Here is a 19,713-nt window from a genome sequence, read left to right as displayed (position 1 = left end):
AAGTTATTGCTATTCAAGTTAAACTTCCACGCCTGTTGTGAGGGAGCAAAAAGTGCACTTAACATAGTAACATAGTTAAATGACAGCAGATAAAGACCTGAGCGGTTCACCCAATCTCCCCCAATAGTCACACTCATTATATATTCATGGTTAAATTGTCTTTTCTTTAATATTTCTGGACAAAAGACCATAGAAGTCCACCCGGTACTGTCTTTAGGTTCCCACTGTTGGATTTGCCGTTAAAGCCCACTCCAACCTTTCCTAGCCATTCTATCAAAGCCCTCCACAGCTCATCCTAAACTAAATCACCATATATGGGACACAGATGTTTCACGATTGCCCAGTACCAATCTTAGTTTGCTTTATACCATTCATTTTCTAATTAGAGATCATTCTGTGTTCATCCCATGCTTTTTTTAATTATGTCACTGTTTTCATCTCCACCACCTCCCTCGGGAGGGCATTCCAGGCATCAGCCACCCTCTCCTTCAAAAAGAATTTCCTAACATTTCTCCTAAGTCTTCGACCCCTCAACCTCAATTCATGCCCTCTATTTGTACGCAACAAATTGTTTGTCCAAATACACTTTGCCTGCATCTTGTACATCTGTCTGCTGTTTTAATTTTGTCCACTCCATCCTTACTGCAGATTTGTTGGATTTATTTTTGGCTGAATGCCCTTTAGTTTTACCATTTTCCTTTCTTGGTAAAAGATTTGTTTCTATATTAGTACCTTTCAAGTATTTAAATGTCTGTAACATATCTCCCCTTTCCCTCCTCTCCTCTATAGAGTATACATATTCAGGTCTTTCAATTTCTTCATGTACATTTTTTGGTGCTAGCCCCATATCATACCATAGTTAGGATTAAGCAGGTTAGACATTTTTTTAAATAAATAAAGTCATCAATCTTAACTCCCTCAGGAGGATATTCCTTATAGACCACCTTTTTAGCAAGAGGAAAATGAAGAGTGAAATAGTTTCTGGAATTAATATCACAATTTCTTGTAGGTAAGTCAACACGATCTATCATACAGCTGGAGCATGTACCACTAAGAATGAGAAAGACCAAGGCACATAACTTAAAAAAAACACCCATGCCAGTGCAACTTTGAATACAATGGGGCAACTTTCTCAAATTTAGATTTACCAAATATTAAGTGAGTCACCATATTATGAGGTTTATAAAGTTAACATCTTTCATAAAGTTTGTGTGCTAATCTTTAATTTTTATATCTTGCTGTAGTTTTTTTTTGTACAAAATTATATTAATTTTTGTCTCGGTATCCTGTCTCCTCTTAGACCAATTGAGCCATAGACCAACAGACCCATCAGATGTCGTGCATTTTAGACCAATTGCCCATTAGGCAATCTGACATTAGACCAGTCGTCAGGGATCTGGCACTTGGCACTGTCTGTACGCTTTGTCTGAGTGATTCATGCCATCCTAGTTATAAGATATTGCAACAATCAAAATGGACAGGCATTAGGGTTTGTACTATAAGTTAAAATAGCTCAGGTTTAAAATATCCTTCTAAGCTTCCACAAAAGTCAAAATATTTTTGTAGTGACAGCTTGATTTTTTTTGTGTTTATTCAATTATGTACAGAGTTTTCAAACACTTAAATGCACAAATATAATTAATTATTACTTTTTTGGGATATTTGCAGAAGGAGCTGTGAAACATGCTGATCCAGATGATGTATTTGGTAAGTATAAGTCTAGGGTTTTGTTTTGTTTTGTTTAGAAGCTATGATCACCTGTTGAACTGTACTATCCTTCATTTGAGAATATATCCTAGGAACAGTTTTAATAGAACAATTTACAAGCATTCTACAACTAAACAAAATATAGGATATTTTCAATTTAATTAACAACTCCAGATCAGTATTTAAAAGGATTTATCCTTTTGACTTCTAAAGTGATAACAGATAATTATAGTCAGTATATCAAATAAATTAAAATGTAAATCATAATTCTTTTGCTTTCAAAATTTCTGTCCTAAGTTTTATAAGTTGATATACTGTAAAATAAAAAAATTATATGAGTAACATGGGGCTTGTGTGATTGGGCCAAAAGGTACCCATATAGCAGCAGTAATCAGCTGTTAACTAAGGGCTCCTTTTACTAAATGGCAGTAGAGGTTTATACCGCGGGTCGTGGTTAAATACTCCAATGCTCATAGGAATTCTATGAGTGTCAGAGTATTTAATTTGCTGACCCACGGTAGAAACATCTACCGCCATTTAGTAAAACCCAGCGTGAATAATGTATCTTTTATAAAATTAGAATTGCATATTCCATGGTCTGATTTTTGTGGATATCTTGGCTGATTTATGGGTAACTTATGCACATATCTTTATGTAATCACTGTTCCATTGGTTTATGTAGCAGGTACAAGTGTAAATTTATCAATGGCACAGATCCATGGGTAAAAAAAATCCCATTTTGATTGTACCACAGAAAAGTAGCATATCAAATCCTTTACCCTTTCCATTCCTTCCTTTCCTTTCTACAGACGAGAAAGTTTGGAAGTTGCCTCTCCTCCTTGCTTAAGATATGTAATTGGATAACACTGGAATGCCCATTTTCTGCCTTCCTGACACGCCCCCTCAGAACAAAAATGAAAAATATTTTTAAGCGTAAGGTTAGAGCATGCTAATTTGGGAGTTACTGCAGGACACTTGAGCGTGTCCCACAGTACGCCATTTTAAGCTGTGTTAGGTGCATATTAGCACCTAACATAGCTTACTAAAAGGGCCCCTATGTGTACAATAGCTGCATTTTGTTGCTAAATCTATAATGTGCTTACTCTTGCCATAACCCAAACCACACTCTTAATTTACACTTATCATTTTGACTGTTTTGTGATTAAAACAGCTCACATTCTTTGTACATCTGTCCCAGATTTTGGGCTCCTTTTACAAAGCTGCACTACCAATTACCAGTATGCTGAATGCGAAGAAGTCCATTCTATTCCCATGGGCTTCCTCACATTCAGCTCTCTCCAATCGGTAGCAAAGTTATGACTGTCACCAACCACAAAATAACAGCTATTTTATAAAAGAGCTCCTTTTATAAATAAAGACAGTCATAACTTTGCTACCAATTGGTATATTGAAGAAAGGTGACCCTAAGAACTATATAGCTGACCAATTCTTTCATTATGCAAGATTGCATTGTTGACTTTGATTGTAACCTCTTTGCTGATTGTCCAGCGCTTCTTGCTGTAAATCACCTCGAACTTCCATAGCTTTGGCGATATATAAGAATAAAATTGTTATTATTATTATTTAACAACTACAGAATGATTACATTATTCCACATGCCAGCAAAATATTGCTGAAAATAATACAACAGAGACTACAATTGAGCAAGAACTACCCGAAGTTCAGGCTGGTTTCAGAAAAGGTTGAGGAACAAGAGACATTATTGCCAACTTTAGATGGATACTGGAGAAGAAGAGCAAAGGAAACCTAAAGCCCCTTTACGTATGCTTCATCGATTACAGCAAAGCTTTTGACTGTGTGGCTCACGATAAACTATGGAGAACTCTAGCACAAATGAGAGTGCCCAAACACATAACTCAGCTGATAAAGAGCCTCAATGAAAATCAATAAACTGCAGTGAGAACAGAATATGGCAACACTGATTGGTTTCCAATAAAATGTGGCATCAGGCAAGGATGCATCTTGTTACCTTACCTGTTCAACCTTTATGGTGAAGCCATCATCAGAAAAGCATATTTGGAAGAAGAAAGAGTTGGTTTCAATGTTGGTGGCTGAAATATAAACAACTTGTGCTATGCAGATGATACAATGCTCATCACTAGCAGCAAAGAAGACATGCTGTATCTACTGAGAAAAGTCAAAGCCAAAAGTCATAACATGGAATTAGAACTGAACATAAACAAGACGAAAATCATGAACACGGAAAATGATAAAGATTTTGAGCTTGAAGGTGATAGAATAGAAGTGGTAAAGGATTTCAATCTCCTGGGCTCTTATGTAAACAAAGTTAAAATAGAAGGGAAGAAATATTCTGCAGAATATCACTTGGCTGCTCTTCAATGAAGGCTCTCAACAAAGTATTCAAAAGCAAGGAAATAAAACTCCAAACGAAGGTGACTTGGCAATTCATTCATTGTCTCAGTGGTCAATTACAGATGTAAAAGTTGGACACTACGGAAACAAGACAGAAACAAGATTGACTCATTTGAACTTTGGTATCGGAGGATTTTATGCATGCCATGGACCGCCAGAAGAACTAACAAATCGATTCTAATCAAACCGGCTATGTCAGTAGAAGCCAAAATGATGAAGTTATGACTGTCTTATTTTGGTCATACTGTCAGAAGAGAAAGATCATTGGAGAAGGACATCATGTTTGGAAAGATCGAAGGAGCCAAATGAAGAAGGCGACCTACAATCAGATGACTGGATAAATTAAAAACAACCATGGGGATGACGCTACCGAACTAGCACAAAACTGATTTCTTTTTAGATCAGTAATTCATCGAGTCACTAGGACTCAAGCACAAGTCGATGGCACCGAAGAAGTGTAAAATCTACGTTTTGCAACTAATTTCTCATCCCTGTATAACACATTACACTCCTAATGTTCCAAGATATGCAGGGGTCCTCCACCCATGTTTTTGCCAGTAGAGGGTGATGTTTAAATTTCCAATCATGAAGAACAGGATTTTGCAGTACTCCCAGAGGCCCTGCCTGTGTTTTGTGATTGAAAATTCAATTTTGAAGTTCCATCCCCAGTGGCTGGAACTTAGATGAAGGATTCTGTGCACCTTAGATAGGGTTACTAGATGTCTACATTTACGTGGACATGTCCTCTTCTTAGAGGACTGTCTGGGTGTCCAGATGGATTTAGAAAATCTGGCACTTTGTTGGGTTTTGGACGGCCTCGGCTCTGCCAGAGCTCTGGGCCTCCAAACATACGCAGATGTGTCCCTGAGCTTCAGGAAGAAGAGGAGATGAGATTTCTAGGGGAGCAGGGCTGGGGTAGAATGGGGCGGGGCCACATGTCCTCTTTTTTTTTCCATAAAAAATATGGTAACCCTAATCTTAGATGGGTGTTGCACTGTTCCCTCATTCTTTTACCGTATAACTCTTTTTTTAAAAAAATGCTGCCATTGTTATTTAAACTATATTTTGTTGTATATTTCACCAGTATCATCAGTTGCTCAATATTCATTAAGCTGACTAAGGAAGTATAGCTCTCAATAGGTAGTCAGAAATGTATTGTTAGTCTATGAATTGATATATGTTTTTAACCTTTCTATGTGTCATAAAGAGGAATCTGAAAATTTAGAGTAGGGATGTTGTCCAGTGTCCTACATAAAAACATAACATAAGAATTGCCGCTGCTGGGTCAGACCAGTGGTCCATTGTGCCCTGCAGTCCGCTCACATGGTGGCCCCTAGTTCAAAGACCAGTGTCCTAACTAAGTCTAGCCCTACCTGCGTACGTCCCGGTTTAGCAGGAACTTGTCTAACTTTGTCTTGAATCCCTGGAGGGTGTTTTCTCCTATAACAGCCTTAGGAAGAGAGTTCCAGCTTTTCACCACTCTCTGGGTGAAGAACTTCCTTACGTTTGTACGGAATCTATCCCCTTTTAACTTTAGAGAGTGCCCTCTCATTCTCTCTACCTTGGAGAGCGTGAACAACCTGTCTTTATCTACTAAGTTTATTCCCTACATTATCTTGAATGTTTCGATCATGTCACCTCTCAGTCTCCTCTTTTCAAGGGAGAAGAGGCCCAGTTTCTCTAATCTCTCACTGTACAGCAACTCCTCCAGCCCCTTAACCATTTTAGTCGCTCTTCTCTGGACCCTTTTGAGTAGTACCATGTCCTTTTTCATGTACGGTGACCAGTGCTGGAGACAGTATTCCAGGTGAGGGCATACCATGGCCCAGTACAGCGGCATGATAACCTTCTCCGATCTGTTCATGATCCCCTTCTTAATCATTCCTAGCTCCCTTTTTGCCGCTGCTGCACATTGCACAGATGGCTTCATCGACTTGTCGACCAGTACTCCCAAGTCTCTTTCCTGGGTCTCTCCAAGTACTGCACCGGACATCCTGTAAGTATGTATAAGATTTTTGTTATCAACATGCATCACCTTACACTTATCCACGTTAAACCTCATTTGCCATGTCACGGCCCATTTCTTGAGCATGTTTGTCACATTGCAGGTCTTCGCAATCCACCTGTGTCTTCACTACTCTGAATAACTTCATATCGTCTGCAAATTTAATCACCTCACTCATTGTACCAATTTCCAGGTCATTTATAAATATGTTAAAAAGTTGTCACCCGCACTCTCAGTGCTAGGAGTCCAGGAATGCGGGGACAAGATTTTGGGGCCTTTGTAAGCTGCGAGAGGCTGCCCCAAGAGTTGTCAGAATACTGGCTTAACTTAAAGGAAAAAATCAGAACAAAAATCTGGACTGGATTTATTGTATTCCACAGCAAAACAAGGCAAATAAACTTTGTTCCAGTTTCTTCAGATCAATCCAACAGTTCCCAAAAGTAAACTTAATGTTCATTCAAGATAGTCCAAAGAAAAATACCAAAACCTCAGCCCTTCTGAGTTTTTATCTTTAAAGTTCTTGGCTTCAATCAGCAGCCACACAAACAGTCCTTTCCCATTCCAAGGAAAAAAAAACAAAGAACAAAATTTGGCTCAAAAAGCAAAGTGAAACTGCACTGCACTACTTTAGCAGATAGTAATGCTGGCCAGGTGGTGGTGCTCCACGTGTTGACATGCGCTACATGAAGAGCCCTCTATCCCACCTCGAACGTGGGGCTAATTCCCCCCACCACACTGGTAAAACATACACCAGAAAAATACAAGACAATTTAGTGTCCTTAAAGTAAAAATGGAATTATGATACCTTTAGTCAGGCAGGGTGGCAATTGCCTTGGAGACGCCGATATCCATGGCTTGATCGTCCCAGGTTGCTTCACCTTCCAATTCCATGTCTTGCAGACTGTCTGAGCACTCAGGAGACAGCACAGTTTCACTTTCCTCAATCTCCATACTTTCAGCACATTGAGGATCCTGGCAAACTCTTAGCCCTGAGCTAGCCTGAGGGAGCTGTACTTGAGCCTCATCTCCTGCTCTCCAGCCCTGCTTCTCCCTCTCTAGCCGTTCAGTCCTTCGGTTAAGGAGCCTACAGCCCCGCCCAGCCTCCCCAGCTGAAGTGCATTTCCGGTTTGCAGCCTTGGGAAGAGATGGGGGAGGGGAAGTCTGAACTTCTACCCCCAAGCTCCCTCTGCTGGATTTGGAAGAAATGTCAGGCAGAAGGTTACTTTGGGGTTTAACTTGAGTGGCTGGGAAATTACCTGTTCTAACCTGGGGGTTTAGATCAGGGTCAACCCTAGCCGGCATACTCCGCATATCACATACCCCCCCCCTTAAATGACTGCTAGGGGTGGGCCTATGCTTGGGAGTATCTTCCTCTCCGATTCGAGAGAGAGCGTCCGCGTTAATATGTAACCGCCCTGGCCTATGTAAGGTCTTGTAACGGAAGGTTTGCAGAGCTAGATACCATCTAGTGAGTCTGGCATTATTGTTCCGCATTCGGTTAAGCCAAATCAAGGCCGCGTGATCAGTTACTAATGTAAACTCTTGCCCCTCTAGATAGTGCTCTAGACTCTGCATGGCCCATTTGGCCGCTAGGCATTCCAGTTCTACCGCCGAGTAATGTTTCTCATTATCATGTAACTTGCGACTTAAGTATAGAACTGGATGCTCTAGCCCTTCCACCTCCTGGCTGAGCACCGCTCCAAGTCCTGTTTGAGAAGCGTCCGTCTGTAATACAAACGGCTTCTGGAAGTTAACTGAAGCTAAGACTGGCTCTGAACATAAACAGGACTTTAGCTTTTCTATGGCTTCTCGGCCTTCCTCTCCCCACTGCAGTTTGTCTGGCTTCGTTTTTCTTAACATTTCTGTCAAAGGGGTAGCCTTGGTGGAAAAATGAGGAATGAACCGTCGGTAATATCCTACCAACCCGAGGAATCCCCTAAGTTGTTTTTTGGTTTCAGGTATCGGGTACTCCCGAACACATTGTATCTTATCCAGTAGGGGTTTTACTACGCCCTTCCCTACCTGGTACCCTAAATATCTGACCTCCCTTTTCCCCAGACAACATTTCTTCGGGTTGATCGTGAGGCCTGCCCCCCTCAGTGCCTGAAGCACCGCACGGACATGTTCCATATGCTCCGACCAATCTTGGGAGTGAATGATAATGTCATCCAAGTAGGCGGACGCATACCCCTGGTGCCCTCTTAGCACCTGGTCCATCAAGCGCTGGCATGAAGCAGCAGCATTATGGAGTCCAAAAGGCATCCTAGTAAATTGAAACAGCCCTTGGGGGGAGCTAAAAGCCGTCTTAGCTCTGGCAGCCTGGGTTAACGGGATCTGCCAGTACCCTTTTGTGAGGTCTAAAGTGGTCAAGTATTGGGCTTGTCCCAGTCTATCCAGGAGCTCCTCCACTCGGGGCATGGGAAAAGCGTCAAATTGCGAAATAGTGTTTAGTTGGCGGAAATCAATGCAAAACCGGGGCGATCCGTCCGCCTTGGGCACAATTACAATGGGGCTTGCCCAGGGGCTCTGCGACGGCTCAATAACTCCCAGGTTTAGCATTTCCTCCACTAATTCCTGCACCAACACCTTCTTTTCCTCCGATAGGCGATAGGGTTTCACCCTGACTATCTTCCCTGGCGACGTTAGTATGTTGTGGGACACCACTGTCGTGCTGCCGGGAATGGGGGAAAACACATCCTTGAATTCTCCTACAAGTCCCTCCACCTCCCTCTGTTGACAAGAGGAAAGTTCTACTCCCATATTGACTGTAGCCTTTGTCCCAAACTCCCCTATTTGAGGCCCGAACTCATCCTCCTCATACTTCTGAGCGATGAGTGCCAATACCTGGCGGTCTTTCCACGGTTTCAGCAGATTAACATGATAGACCTGTTCCTTACCCTTGCTATCACGGACCCTATAGTCCACTTCATTAATCTGCTGTATCACCGTACTAGGGCCCTTCCACTGGGCAAGGAACTTGTGCGGATCAGTGGGTACTAACACGAGGACTTGTTCACCCACCCTCAAATGTCTCTCCTGAGTTCTTTTGTCATAGTAACTTTTCTGCTTACTCTGACTCTTCTCAACCCCGGTACGTCCCTTCTCTACCAGCCCCCTAAGTTTTTGTTTCAAGTCCTTCAAATAAGATATGATGTTGGTCTTGCATTCTGAAGGGGGGTCCCATTGGTCTTTCAAAATGTCCAGTAAACCTCTAGGTTTTCGCCCGAACAACATTTCGAAAGGGCTAACCCCCAGCGAGACCTGCACTTTCTCGCGACTAGCATATAGGACCCAGGGAATCAGGAGATCCCAATCAGTCAGCTCTTGGCCAGCGACCTTTTTAAGCATCAACTTAAGGGTCTGATTGAACCTCTCGACCAACCCGTTCCCCTGGGGGTGGTAGGCGGCAGTCCTTATATGGCGGATACCGAATTTCCGCCAAAATGCCTCCATCTCCCGGGAAACGAAGTTGCTGCCCTGGTCCGTGAGAACCTCTTTGGGGAACCCTACCGAGCAGAATAACTCAACTAATTCCCTGGTTATATTGTGGGATGTGGTTCTCCTCATGGGAAAAGCCCACGGGAAGCGAGTAGCGACATCCATCACTACCAGTATATATTGGTGACCCCGTGGTGTTTTCTCTAGGGGACCTATTATGTCCATGGCCCACCTCCCCAGTGGTTCCTCTACCCAGGGAATGGGAATAAGGGGTGCCCTTAAAGGTTTTTGAATAGACAATTTTTGACAAACAGGACAGGAGGCACAGAATTGAATTAACTCCTGCCGCAATCCGGGCCAGAAGAATCTTTGCAAAATCTGCGTCTCCGTGGCGTCCACCCCCTTATGCCCGGCCAACGGGTGATCGTGAGCCATCTGTAAGACTAACGCCCTGAAGCCTTGGGGAACCACTAATTGCTCACTCCTATCATCTCTACCTCCGTCCGACTTAACCCGATACAGCAACCCCCTCCTTACCTTCATATTACCGGCTCCCTTATGAGCTGTTCCCACTTGTTGCCATGCGGCTCGCAAGGTGGGATCTGCCTTCTGCTCGGCCTGGAAGGAAGGGAATGTTTGGATTACCTTATCGGGTATAGAGGGTACCTCCCTCTGATGCGTAGTGTGGGCGAGAGCCTGCCCTCTCTGCCACTTTTGCCGTTTTAATTGAGCCTTCGATGGCCGTGGCCCTCGGGCATTGCCTTCTTGGAAGATCTCTCCCAGGAAGGGGAACGTCTGCCCTAAATTCTCCCCGGAAGTTTCTTCTTTCTGACTCTGGGCACGGGTACTAACTAGGGCTTGCTCGGTGTTCCAGGCACCGGTCCAGCCTTCCCAGTCCCGTCCTAAGATCATGTCATAAGGGGCTCCCGGGACCACTGCTACAAGGAGGGGGTCTTCCCGGTCCTCAAACCGCACCCGCGTCCAGTGTGTAGTATATTCGTGGATATCCCCGTGGATGCACCGAATAGAGACCCTAGGCCCGTCTAGGCTCTCCCCCTTTTTCCCTCTCTGGATAGTGTCCCACACTTGAGCCCTTATCATAGATTGGGAAGCCCCACTATCCAGAAAAGCAACCACCATTTGTCCCTCTACCAGAACCCCTACCCGATATCCCTTACGGGTGTGGTCTGCGGGGTGGTGCTCTCCTAAGAGATTTACCTGCCTACCCCCCTTACTGCCCGCGTCGGTAGGAGTCGGCTTCCCTTTACATTGTTTTTGTAGGTGCCCAGCCTTCCCACATCTAAAGCAGGTAATGGGACTTTTCTCGGAGACTGGGGTATCGGTTACCTTCCTCAGGGGTGCCTTACTACCCTCATAGGCCTTATTCCAGGATTTCGCCTGATCTCCGGGGCCCCTACCTGACCCCCTATTCCCCTGGGCCTCCCTCCCAGGTGTAGTGGTATATAGGGAATCCAGATAAGCCTCTGCCAGGTCGATTACCTGCGATAGAGATCGACTACCCTGTCTCTGGATCCAGGCCTTCAAACCCTTAGGCACCGCTTCAAGAAATTGCTCATGAAGAATCTCGGTGAGTAAGGCCTGGGCATCCCCGAGACAGGGTTGTAGCCACCTCTCCGCCAATTTCCTTAGCCTATGAAAGAGAGCTTTGGGCCTTTCCTTTTCCCCCATTTGGGTGCCCCTAAACTCCTGGCGATAGTGCTCCCGGGTGAATCCCAGGTAATCTAGTATATGGTTTTTTATCGCCCTATAATTACTGGCTAGCTCAGGACTAAGAGTCTGATAGGCGGCCAATGCTGATCCAGCAAGGCACGGTATCAGCCTCGTGGCCCATTGAAGCTCAGGCCAGCCTGCTGACACAGCCATCCTCTCAAAGGCATGTAAAAAGTCATCGGGAGCGTCAGTGGGCCCCATCTTACATACTTGCATGGACTGTAGATTTTGTGATGCTACCGAAGCTCCCATAGTTGTAGGTGCTCCCGCAGTAGTTCCGCCCATCGCTCCTTGGAACAGCTGTGCCATAGTCCTAGTCTGGTCCGCCATAGACTTGACTAGCTCCTCATGCCGCCGTCCAGTCTCGGCTTGGCTCGCCCGCCAGAGTTCTTGGTTACTCTGCAGAACGACTTTTAAATCCTCCGTCTGTTTCTGTCTCTCCGAAGACAGGAGGGTAAACAGTTGCTGGAGATCCATCGGGAGGCTGTAAAAGACAAACAAAAGAAAAGAAACCCAAGTGCGGAACCCTCAAACAGACTGGGTCAACCTTGCAGTTCCCCCCTCACCCTTGAGCCTAGGTACTCTTACCCGCAGCCTGGGTGAGTCTGCGCCTTTGGTTGTTAGGCCTCCTTGGCCTCCAGTCGTTCTCCGCAGGCTTGTTCCCTCGAACCTCGGGTCTGTTCCCTTATCGGCCACCTCCCGAAACAGGTCCGGTCCAGGTAAGCTCCGATCTCCACAGCTTTCTCCTCGGACGGCTTCCTTCCGGGGGTCCCGTTCCACGACCTAGAAGACTCGGCCCTTCCAGCAGCCACCTGAAGAGTCGTCTTGCCTAAACAATTCTTTAGTCAGGAACAACAAAACAAACTAAAAAAAAAAAAAAAATTCAAGCGTTTTTTTTTTTTTCCAATCACCAAAGTTCACCAATACGTCCAGCAGGAGGCAGTAATAGTAATCCCACTCCTGATACCAAGTTTGTCACCCGCACTCTCAGTGCTAGGAGTCCAGGAATGCGGGGACAAGATTTTGGGGCCTTTGTAAGCTGCGAGAGGCTGCCCCAAGAGTTGTCAGAATACTGGCTTAACTTAAAGGAAAAAATCAGAACAAAAATCTGGACTGGATTTATTGTATTCCACAGCAAAACAAGGCAAATAAACTTTGTTCCAGTTTCTTCAGATCAATCCAACAGTTCCCAAAAGTAAACTTAATGTTCATTCAAGATAGTCCAAAGAAAAATACCAAAACCTCAGCCCTTCTGAGTTTTTATCTTTAAAGTTCTTGGCTTCAATCAGCAGCCACACAAACAGTCCTTTCCCATTCCAAGGAAAAAAAAACAAAGAACAAAATTTGGCTCAAAAAGCAAAGTGAAACTGCACTGCACTACTTTAGCAGATAGTAATGCTGGCCAGGTGGTGGTGCTCCACGTGTTGACATGCGCTACATGAAGAGCCCTCTATCCCACCTCGAACGTGGGGCTAATTCCCCCCACCACACTGGTAAAACATACACCAGAAAAATACAAGACAATTTAGTGTCCTTAAAGTAAAAATGGAATTATGATACCTTTAGTCAGGCAGGGTGGCAATTGCCTTGGAGACGCCGATATCCATGGCTTGATCGTCCCAGGTTGCTTCACCTTCCAATTCCATGTCTTGCAGACTGTCTGAGCACTCAGGAGACAGCACAGTTTCACTTTCCTCAATCTCCATACTTTCAGCACATTGAGGATCCTGGCAAACTCTTAGCCCTGAGCTAGCCTGAGGGAGCTGTACTTGAGCCTCATCTCCTGCTCTCCAGCCCTGCTTCTCCCTCTCTAGCCGTTCAGTCCTTCGGTTAAGGAGCCTACAGCCCCGCCCAGCCTCCCCAGCTGAAGTGCATTTCCGGTTTGCAGCCTTGGGAAGAGATGGGGGAGGGGAAGTCTGAACTTCTACCCCCAAGCTCCCTCTGCTGGATTTGGAAGAAATGTCAGGCAGAAGGTTACTTTGGGGTTTAACTTGAGTGGCTGGGAAATTACCTGTTCTAACCTGGGGGTTTAGATCAGGGTCAACCCTAGCCGGCATACTCCGCATATCACAAAGTACGGGTCCAAGCACCGAACCCTGCAGCACTCCACTCGTGACGTTTTTTCCAGTCCGAGTATTGTCCATTCACCCCCACTCTCTGTTTCCTACCCGCCAGATAGTTTTTAATCCACATGAGTATTTCACCCTCGATTCCATGGCTCGCAATTTTTCAAAGTAGTCATTCATGCGGGACCTTGTCAAACGCCTTCTGAATATCCAAATATACAATGTCGTGCGGGTCACCTTTATCCATCTGCCTGTTTACTCCCTTAAAGAACTGCAGCAAGTTCGTCAAGCAAGATCTTCCTTTGCTGAAGCCATGCTGGCTGGTCCTCATCAGATTATGTCTGTCAAGGTGATCAATGATGCGGTCTTTTATCAGCGCATCTACCATCTTTCCGGGTACCAAGGTCAGACTCACTGGTCTGTAGTTTCCAGGATTTCCCCTCGAACCTTTCTTGAAGACCAGCGTAACATTCGCCACCTTCCAGTCTTCCAGAATCCTTCCCGATTTGATCGACAGATTGGCTATTAGTTGAAGCAGTTCAGCTATAGTCCCTTTCAGTTCCTTGATTACCCTTGGATGGATGCCATCCGGTCCCGGGAATTTATTGTTTTTAAGCCTATCAATCTGCCTACATACCTCTTCTAGACTGACCGTCAACCCAGTCAGTTTCCCATCTTTGTTTCCCGTGTAAAGCCTATCGGCTTCCAGTAAATACAGACGCAAAAAATGCATTCAGTTTGTCGACGATGGTTTTGTCATCCTTTAGCACTCCCTTTATTCCATGGTCATTCAACGGCCCCACCGCTTCCTTCGCGGGACGTTTCCACTTGATATATCGAAACTATGTCCCAGTCTCCGCCCCGTCCCCGTGAGCTCGTCCCCGTCCTTTTCCCACGAGCTCGGTACCCATCATGTCCCCATGAGCTCAGTCCCCATCTCCGCCCTGTCCCCACGAGCTCGGTCCCCATCCAAGCCCCATCCCAGCAAACCATCTGATCCCATCCACACAAGCCTCGAATAGTTTTATACTGAACTTATTTTATTAAAGTATAAAAAGAAACAATATTCTGTACAATTGTCATTTTATAAATCAAAGTTCTGGCTGCGGAACTTGAGAAAGAGATGTTCAGCTGGCAGAGCTTTGTTTATAAATGCTTATCAACACAACTAATATACTACTTTATCCTAAAGCCAAAAAAAAAAAGAAAAGAAATAGAAATTTTTTTTCTCCTTTCGTTGTCTGGTTTCTGCTTTCTTCATCTTCTCCTCATTCATTTCCTTCCATCCACTGTCTGCCTTCTCTCTGCCTCTTCCATTTGCTCTGTTACTGTGCCTCTCCCTCCACCCCCCCCCCCCATTGGTCTGGCACCCATCTTCTTCCCTCCACTCCCCATATAGTCTGGAATCTCTCTTCCCCATTTCTCTTCAGCGTCTTCTCCCCACTCTCTCTTCTCCATTTCCCTTCAGCGGCTGTTCCTCTCCACCCCACCTTCCCTCCCTCTCTCCTTTCCCCAGTTCCCTTCAGCATCTGTTCTTCTCCACCCCATCTTCCCTCCCTCCCTCTCTCCCTTCCCCAATTCCCTTCAGTGTCTGTTTCTCCCCACCCCACATTTCCTCCCTTCCCCTTACTTTCATAGCGGGCAATTTCTAAATTTCCTTTCTATGAGCAGCCAGAACGATGAAGTCGCATGTGGCTGCAGGAAAAGTCATCTATGACGCAACTTACAGTTTCTGGTTGCGTCAGAGACGACCTTTACGGCCACCATACGCAACTTCAACGCTCCAGCTGCTCGTAGAAAGGAAATTTAGAAATCACCTTCCACGAAAGTAAGGTAAAGGGAGGGAGAAAGGGAGATGCTCGGATGGGGCGACGGCAGCGATGATCGTTGGTTAGGTGGGAGAGAGCGTGATCGGTGACCGTGCGCATTCCCTCCCTTAACTGTGGAAGCATGGCCATTCACCGCTCCATGGGGCGGTGAATGGCCTTGTCCCTATAGCTGCGATGAACACTTTTTTCCCCACCGTTTCTGCGGGTTACCTGCAGCTAACCGCGGGTAACAGCCACCGTGTCATTCTCTACTTTAGAGCAATGGCTCTCAACCCAGTTCTCAGGGCATACCTAGCCAGTTAGGTGTTCAGGATATGCATAATGAACATGCATGGATGGAGATTTTCATACACTGGACTGGATTGAGAACCACTGCTACAGCATACATAGCAGTTTGTCAAGTTCTTATGATGTTAATCTGAAAAATTCCTGAGCTATGAAAACGGAGCTGGTGTTAAAGTGTGATTATTATAAAGATGATAATCAGACCAGCTAGAGCAATGTATTGCAAACTGTGTGCCATGGTGAGATTCCAGGTGTGCCAAGAGAGGCATGTCATGTAGGCGAGAGAACTGATGCCTCTCCTCCTCGCAGATACCTCTACTCCTCACAGGCGCCTCTCCTGCCCTCTGCATGCACCTCCCCACCAGCATAGTCATTTAAGGGTCAACAAGCTCAGGGCCCCGTCTGCGTATGTGCGGAGACCCTCCAGTCACGGCCCCGAGTTTAATGTGCCACGACTTGGAAAAGTTTGCGAGACACTGAGCTAGAAAGATTTGTGACAAATAGATTATCTATCTGTCAGAACTCTTTGAACTGTTTCTATAGCAAATAATTAAAAACGGAGCAATATTTAAACTCCATTGTCAGCATTCCTTTTAAACACCAGTTTCTTTATGTAAAGATATATCCAAATATTTAGCACTAGTTGCTACTGGCATTAAATATATGAGGGTGGTGACAGGTGCTCTTCTCTGGAGAATGTCAATATGTATTGCTGATATCTAGATAACTTCAGACAGCTGTTTTTCTGTCTGGAGGTATTCGGATACTGGCTCTGAAATGCTACTGCTCTCCAGATAAATTCTGGCTCCGCCCAAGCCCTGGACCCAGACCACCATAGTATGCAAAATTGGGTACCCATTGTTAAAAATGTGTCACAATCTAAGAAAAGGTACCAAATCTTAGTGCATGCTTACTTGTGTCAGTTGGATTCTATTTATAACCAAACCTTTTTAGTTAATTGAAACGGTATATCTCTGGCAAATGAAATGACAGAAAGATGTAGTTTGTTGCATTTGAATCAGCATCTTCTTGATTACTTGGCTAACTGAATAACTCAATTTCTAAGCCTCGGTCCCTTTTCTTGGATTATGACACAAATAAGGTCAGTTGCACATACTACTTAATTTATTAATTGGCTGTTAATTAGAGTTAGCCAATTATTAGTTAAATTGGTATTATGGGCATTAATTGGCAACAGTTATCAGTTGCATTTTCAACTGAACTGAGTTTCTATTCTAGAAGCTGCTGTACAGCTTCTAGGGGTCATAGACGTGGGAGTGGCATGAATAGGTTAGGGGTCATGTCTAGAAGTTACATGCACATGTTATAGAATACTAGGGGTTATGCACCTAATTTCCATTATAGAATTCACACTCAGCATGCATCATCCTGGCACCAGCATTTTGGTGACATTTACCCCTATGTGGATAGCACTGAGATAGTCTGTAGAGATGTTCAGCAGTATTATCCATGTAATGCCACTGAAATTCCCTGAATGGCCTGAATCAACGTTAGTTATTTGGCTAATTGCATCTTTTTTCTGAATAAGTAGTACTAAATATGGGCCTGTATGATTTTAAATAAAACATTTTCCTCTTTAGCAGAGCAGGCAGGTGCTAAATAAACTTGAACTCCCATTTTATAGAGTTCACTGAAGCCGTCCCAGAATCAGAAAGGCCGGATGCCAAAGCAGTGAAAACACGTGTTCAACTCGCCCTGAAGAATAAACGGCAGAAACCTTCCAGAGGAAGACTGTATGACAGCATCAGTTCCACTGATGGAGAGGACAGCCTGGAAAGGAAGGTAAGCAGGCCAGTTCTTCCAGTCATCTATTTTATACTTCACAATTTCTGGGGGTCTGCTTCATTCCACATTCTCATCTTTTCTGTGTAATTCTATTGTAAAGCATGTCATCTGTGCGTCATTGCTAGCCATAAAGGGATGAGTGGAGGGCCAGTCCAGCCACCTTGGAGGCCACTCATCTTTTTTTGTCTCACTTGGGACAGCATGCGCTACCAGCTCGTGATTTGGATAACCCCTTTGTCCCTGTCATTGTTATGAGTTAACAGTTAATATAGCACAGTGCACATGGGCATGTGAAACTCCTTAACCGCACATGTACATTAGAAAGCGGAAGATCAGAAATAAGGCACTGTATTTGCATTCTGTAATTACTTTATATGTAATATCTGGCTCACTGATCTTGGGTAATGTTGTAAGTTGGGGTGTACTGCATTTCATAATCTGGCTTTAGCCCACTAGTCATAGTTTTTTTTTCTGTTCAAGAATAAATAACAACATATTTGTAATGTTGATTTGCTGCTTATGATATCTAGCAGTGTCTCCACCAGTAAGATCTGTTCATATTGAAGGACACACTGAGGACTGCTATTTCCACTAAAACATTTATTTGCCAGCTTGAAACACAACTACCAAATACTGGCCAGATCTTTCAAATTTAACATTCAGTACACCCCACGGTTTATGTACCAATAATTGTATGATGTACAGTATGTGGGAGGGCTATGAATGCTTATGGCATTGGTATGTTTTGATTTTCTTTGCATGCATGACAAAATTGTTCATAACTTCTCAATAATAAAAAAAAAAAAAAGTCACCTCAGAGCGAGTGTTGCTTAGAATTGTTACCGGACAGCATAACCTACTTGTGAATCTCTTGTGCCAACAGACACCACACAGTTATGATAGTCCCATGCACTTTGCAAAATCACCCCTCCCTATGTCTGTGACAGCGTGCTCCCCAGCATCAGACTCTGGGGCTTCCTCCCTGTCCCCAGGGGCTGGCAGCTCAGCATTCTCTAATGACTACGCAGCCGAAAAGCAAGAGGAAGAGCGGCAGCACACAGGAGGTACACTTTCCGAGTATGCTATAGGAGACCATTTCCTCTCCTTCCACATCCTTTCCGGGTTCCCCAAAGCCTCTTCTTTGTGTCATCCAGCCACCAAACATGTTGGACAGGCTGCAGATATAGCATTTTTTAAGTCTCCATTTGCAGTTTCAGCGAGCATGTGTTCATGGTGGTAATTTTTCTGCATGCTTAACACTAGAAGAAAAAAAAAAAGATGTACTAGAAAATGCATTAAAGTATTTTGCAGTAATTCACTGTCAGCGCACACCAATTGTGTGCTATTTAATTTGAAGAGCGTATCATGGGCAGGGAATTGACATGTTAACATCTACAAGGAAGGTTTGATTAGTGCGTGCTAGCTGGATAACGCAGACATAACATAGTACCTGCAAAAAACAACAAAATTCCTTACTATACTGTTGCAAGAAGATCTCATGTTAGCATGCTGTAAGCCCAGATTTTGTTACAACTTTGTATAAGAGTACTATGAGATTATAGAAATATACTGTACAGTACACTGTAGACCCTATATAACGTGACTCAATATAACACAGGATCACTTGAAATGCGATCAAGAGGTGGACCCTCCTTTTTTGCTATTATAATTCTTTGGCCCAATATAATGCGGACCCACCTATTATGAGGTTAAATATCTTGGATCCAAACATCATCATTATATGGGGTCTGCTGTGTATAAGCAAATAAAGATTTTTTTTCATAATCAGTGTTCTTCTGATTCTGTATCTAGTGGAGTTTAAGTATATGGGTGATTATAACAGTGCCCCACTCCTTTTCAGTGTTGAAAATATATACACACAGGAATACATTATATATTCGTATTATTAAAAACTTCCCTGTCTGCTTTTGCACCAGCTTCAAGGAACACTTAGGGCTCCTTTTACAAAGATTAGGGCCTTAACGCGTGGAATAGCGTGTGCTAAAATTCCCCACGCGCTAGCCGCTACCACCTCCTCTTGAGCAGGCGGTAGTTTTTTGGGTAGCGCGCTAATCCGGTGCGTGTGCTAAAAACGCTATCGCACCTTTGTAAAAGGATCCCTTAGGGTTTATACTGTAAAAATGCTTGTTTCAACTAGAGTTCTAAATGAGCGATTAAGGGAGTTATTATCCTTAATCCCCTCTATTTTATTTTTGCCTCAAAATTTAATACATATAGGTTATTGAAACTGGGCCACATGTGAAAGGGCATTTTCAAAAAGATATCAAAGTCCAAAAAAACTTGTCCTGCTTATAACATCCAAAGATAACATAATCCAAAGTGGAAAAACGTTTGAATTTCCTGTTTGAATAGCCATATTCCAAAGAGGAACGTACAACTTTTCAACGGCATAACTCCAGGGACATGAACGTTTGGCATTATTTTCAAAACT

General features: G+C 44.0%; 1 protein-coding gene across 1 annotated transcript in view; it reads left to right on the top strand.

Annotated features, from left to right (window-relative positions):
- PPP1R9A (protein phosphatase 1 regulatory subunit 9A) overlaps positions 1 to 19,713 on the top strand; it is a 397,958-nt gene that overhangs the window by 318,083 nt on the left and 60,162 nt on the right. Inside the window, 3 exon segments of the mRNA XM_033931097.1 lie at positions 1,669 to 1,707; positions 17,101 to 17,258; positions 18,145 to 18,325. Coding sequence (XP_033786988.1) covers positions 1,669 to 1,707; positions 17,101 to 17,258; positions 18,145 to 18,325 — 378 coding nt within the window.

Source organism: Geotrypetes seraphini, chromosome 2 (assembly GCF_902459505.1).
Source record: "Geotrypetes seraphini chromosome 2, aGeoSer1.1, whole genome shotgun sequence".
In the NCBI taxonomy this organism is placed as follows: Eukaryota; Metazoa; Chordata; class Amphibia; order Gymnophiona; family Dermophiidae; genus Geotrypetes; species Geotrypetes seraphini.
This window is presented reverse-complemented; position numbering and strand designations above follow the sequence as displayed.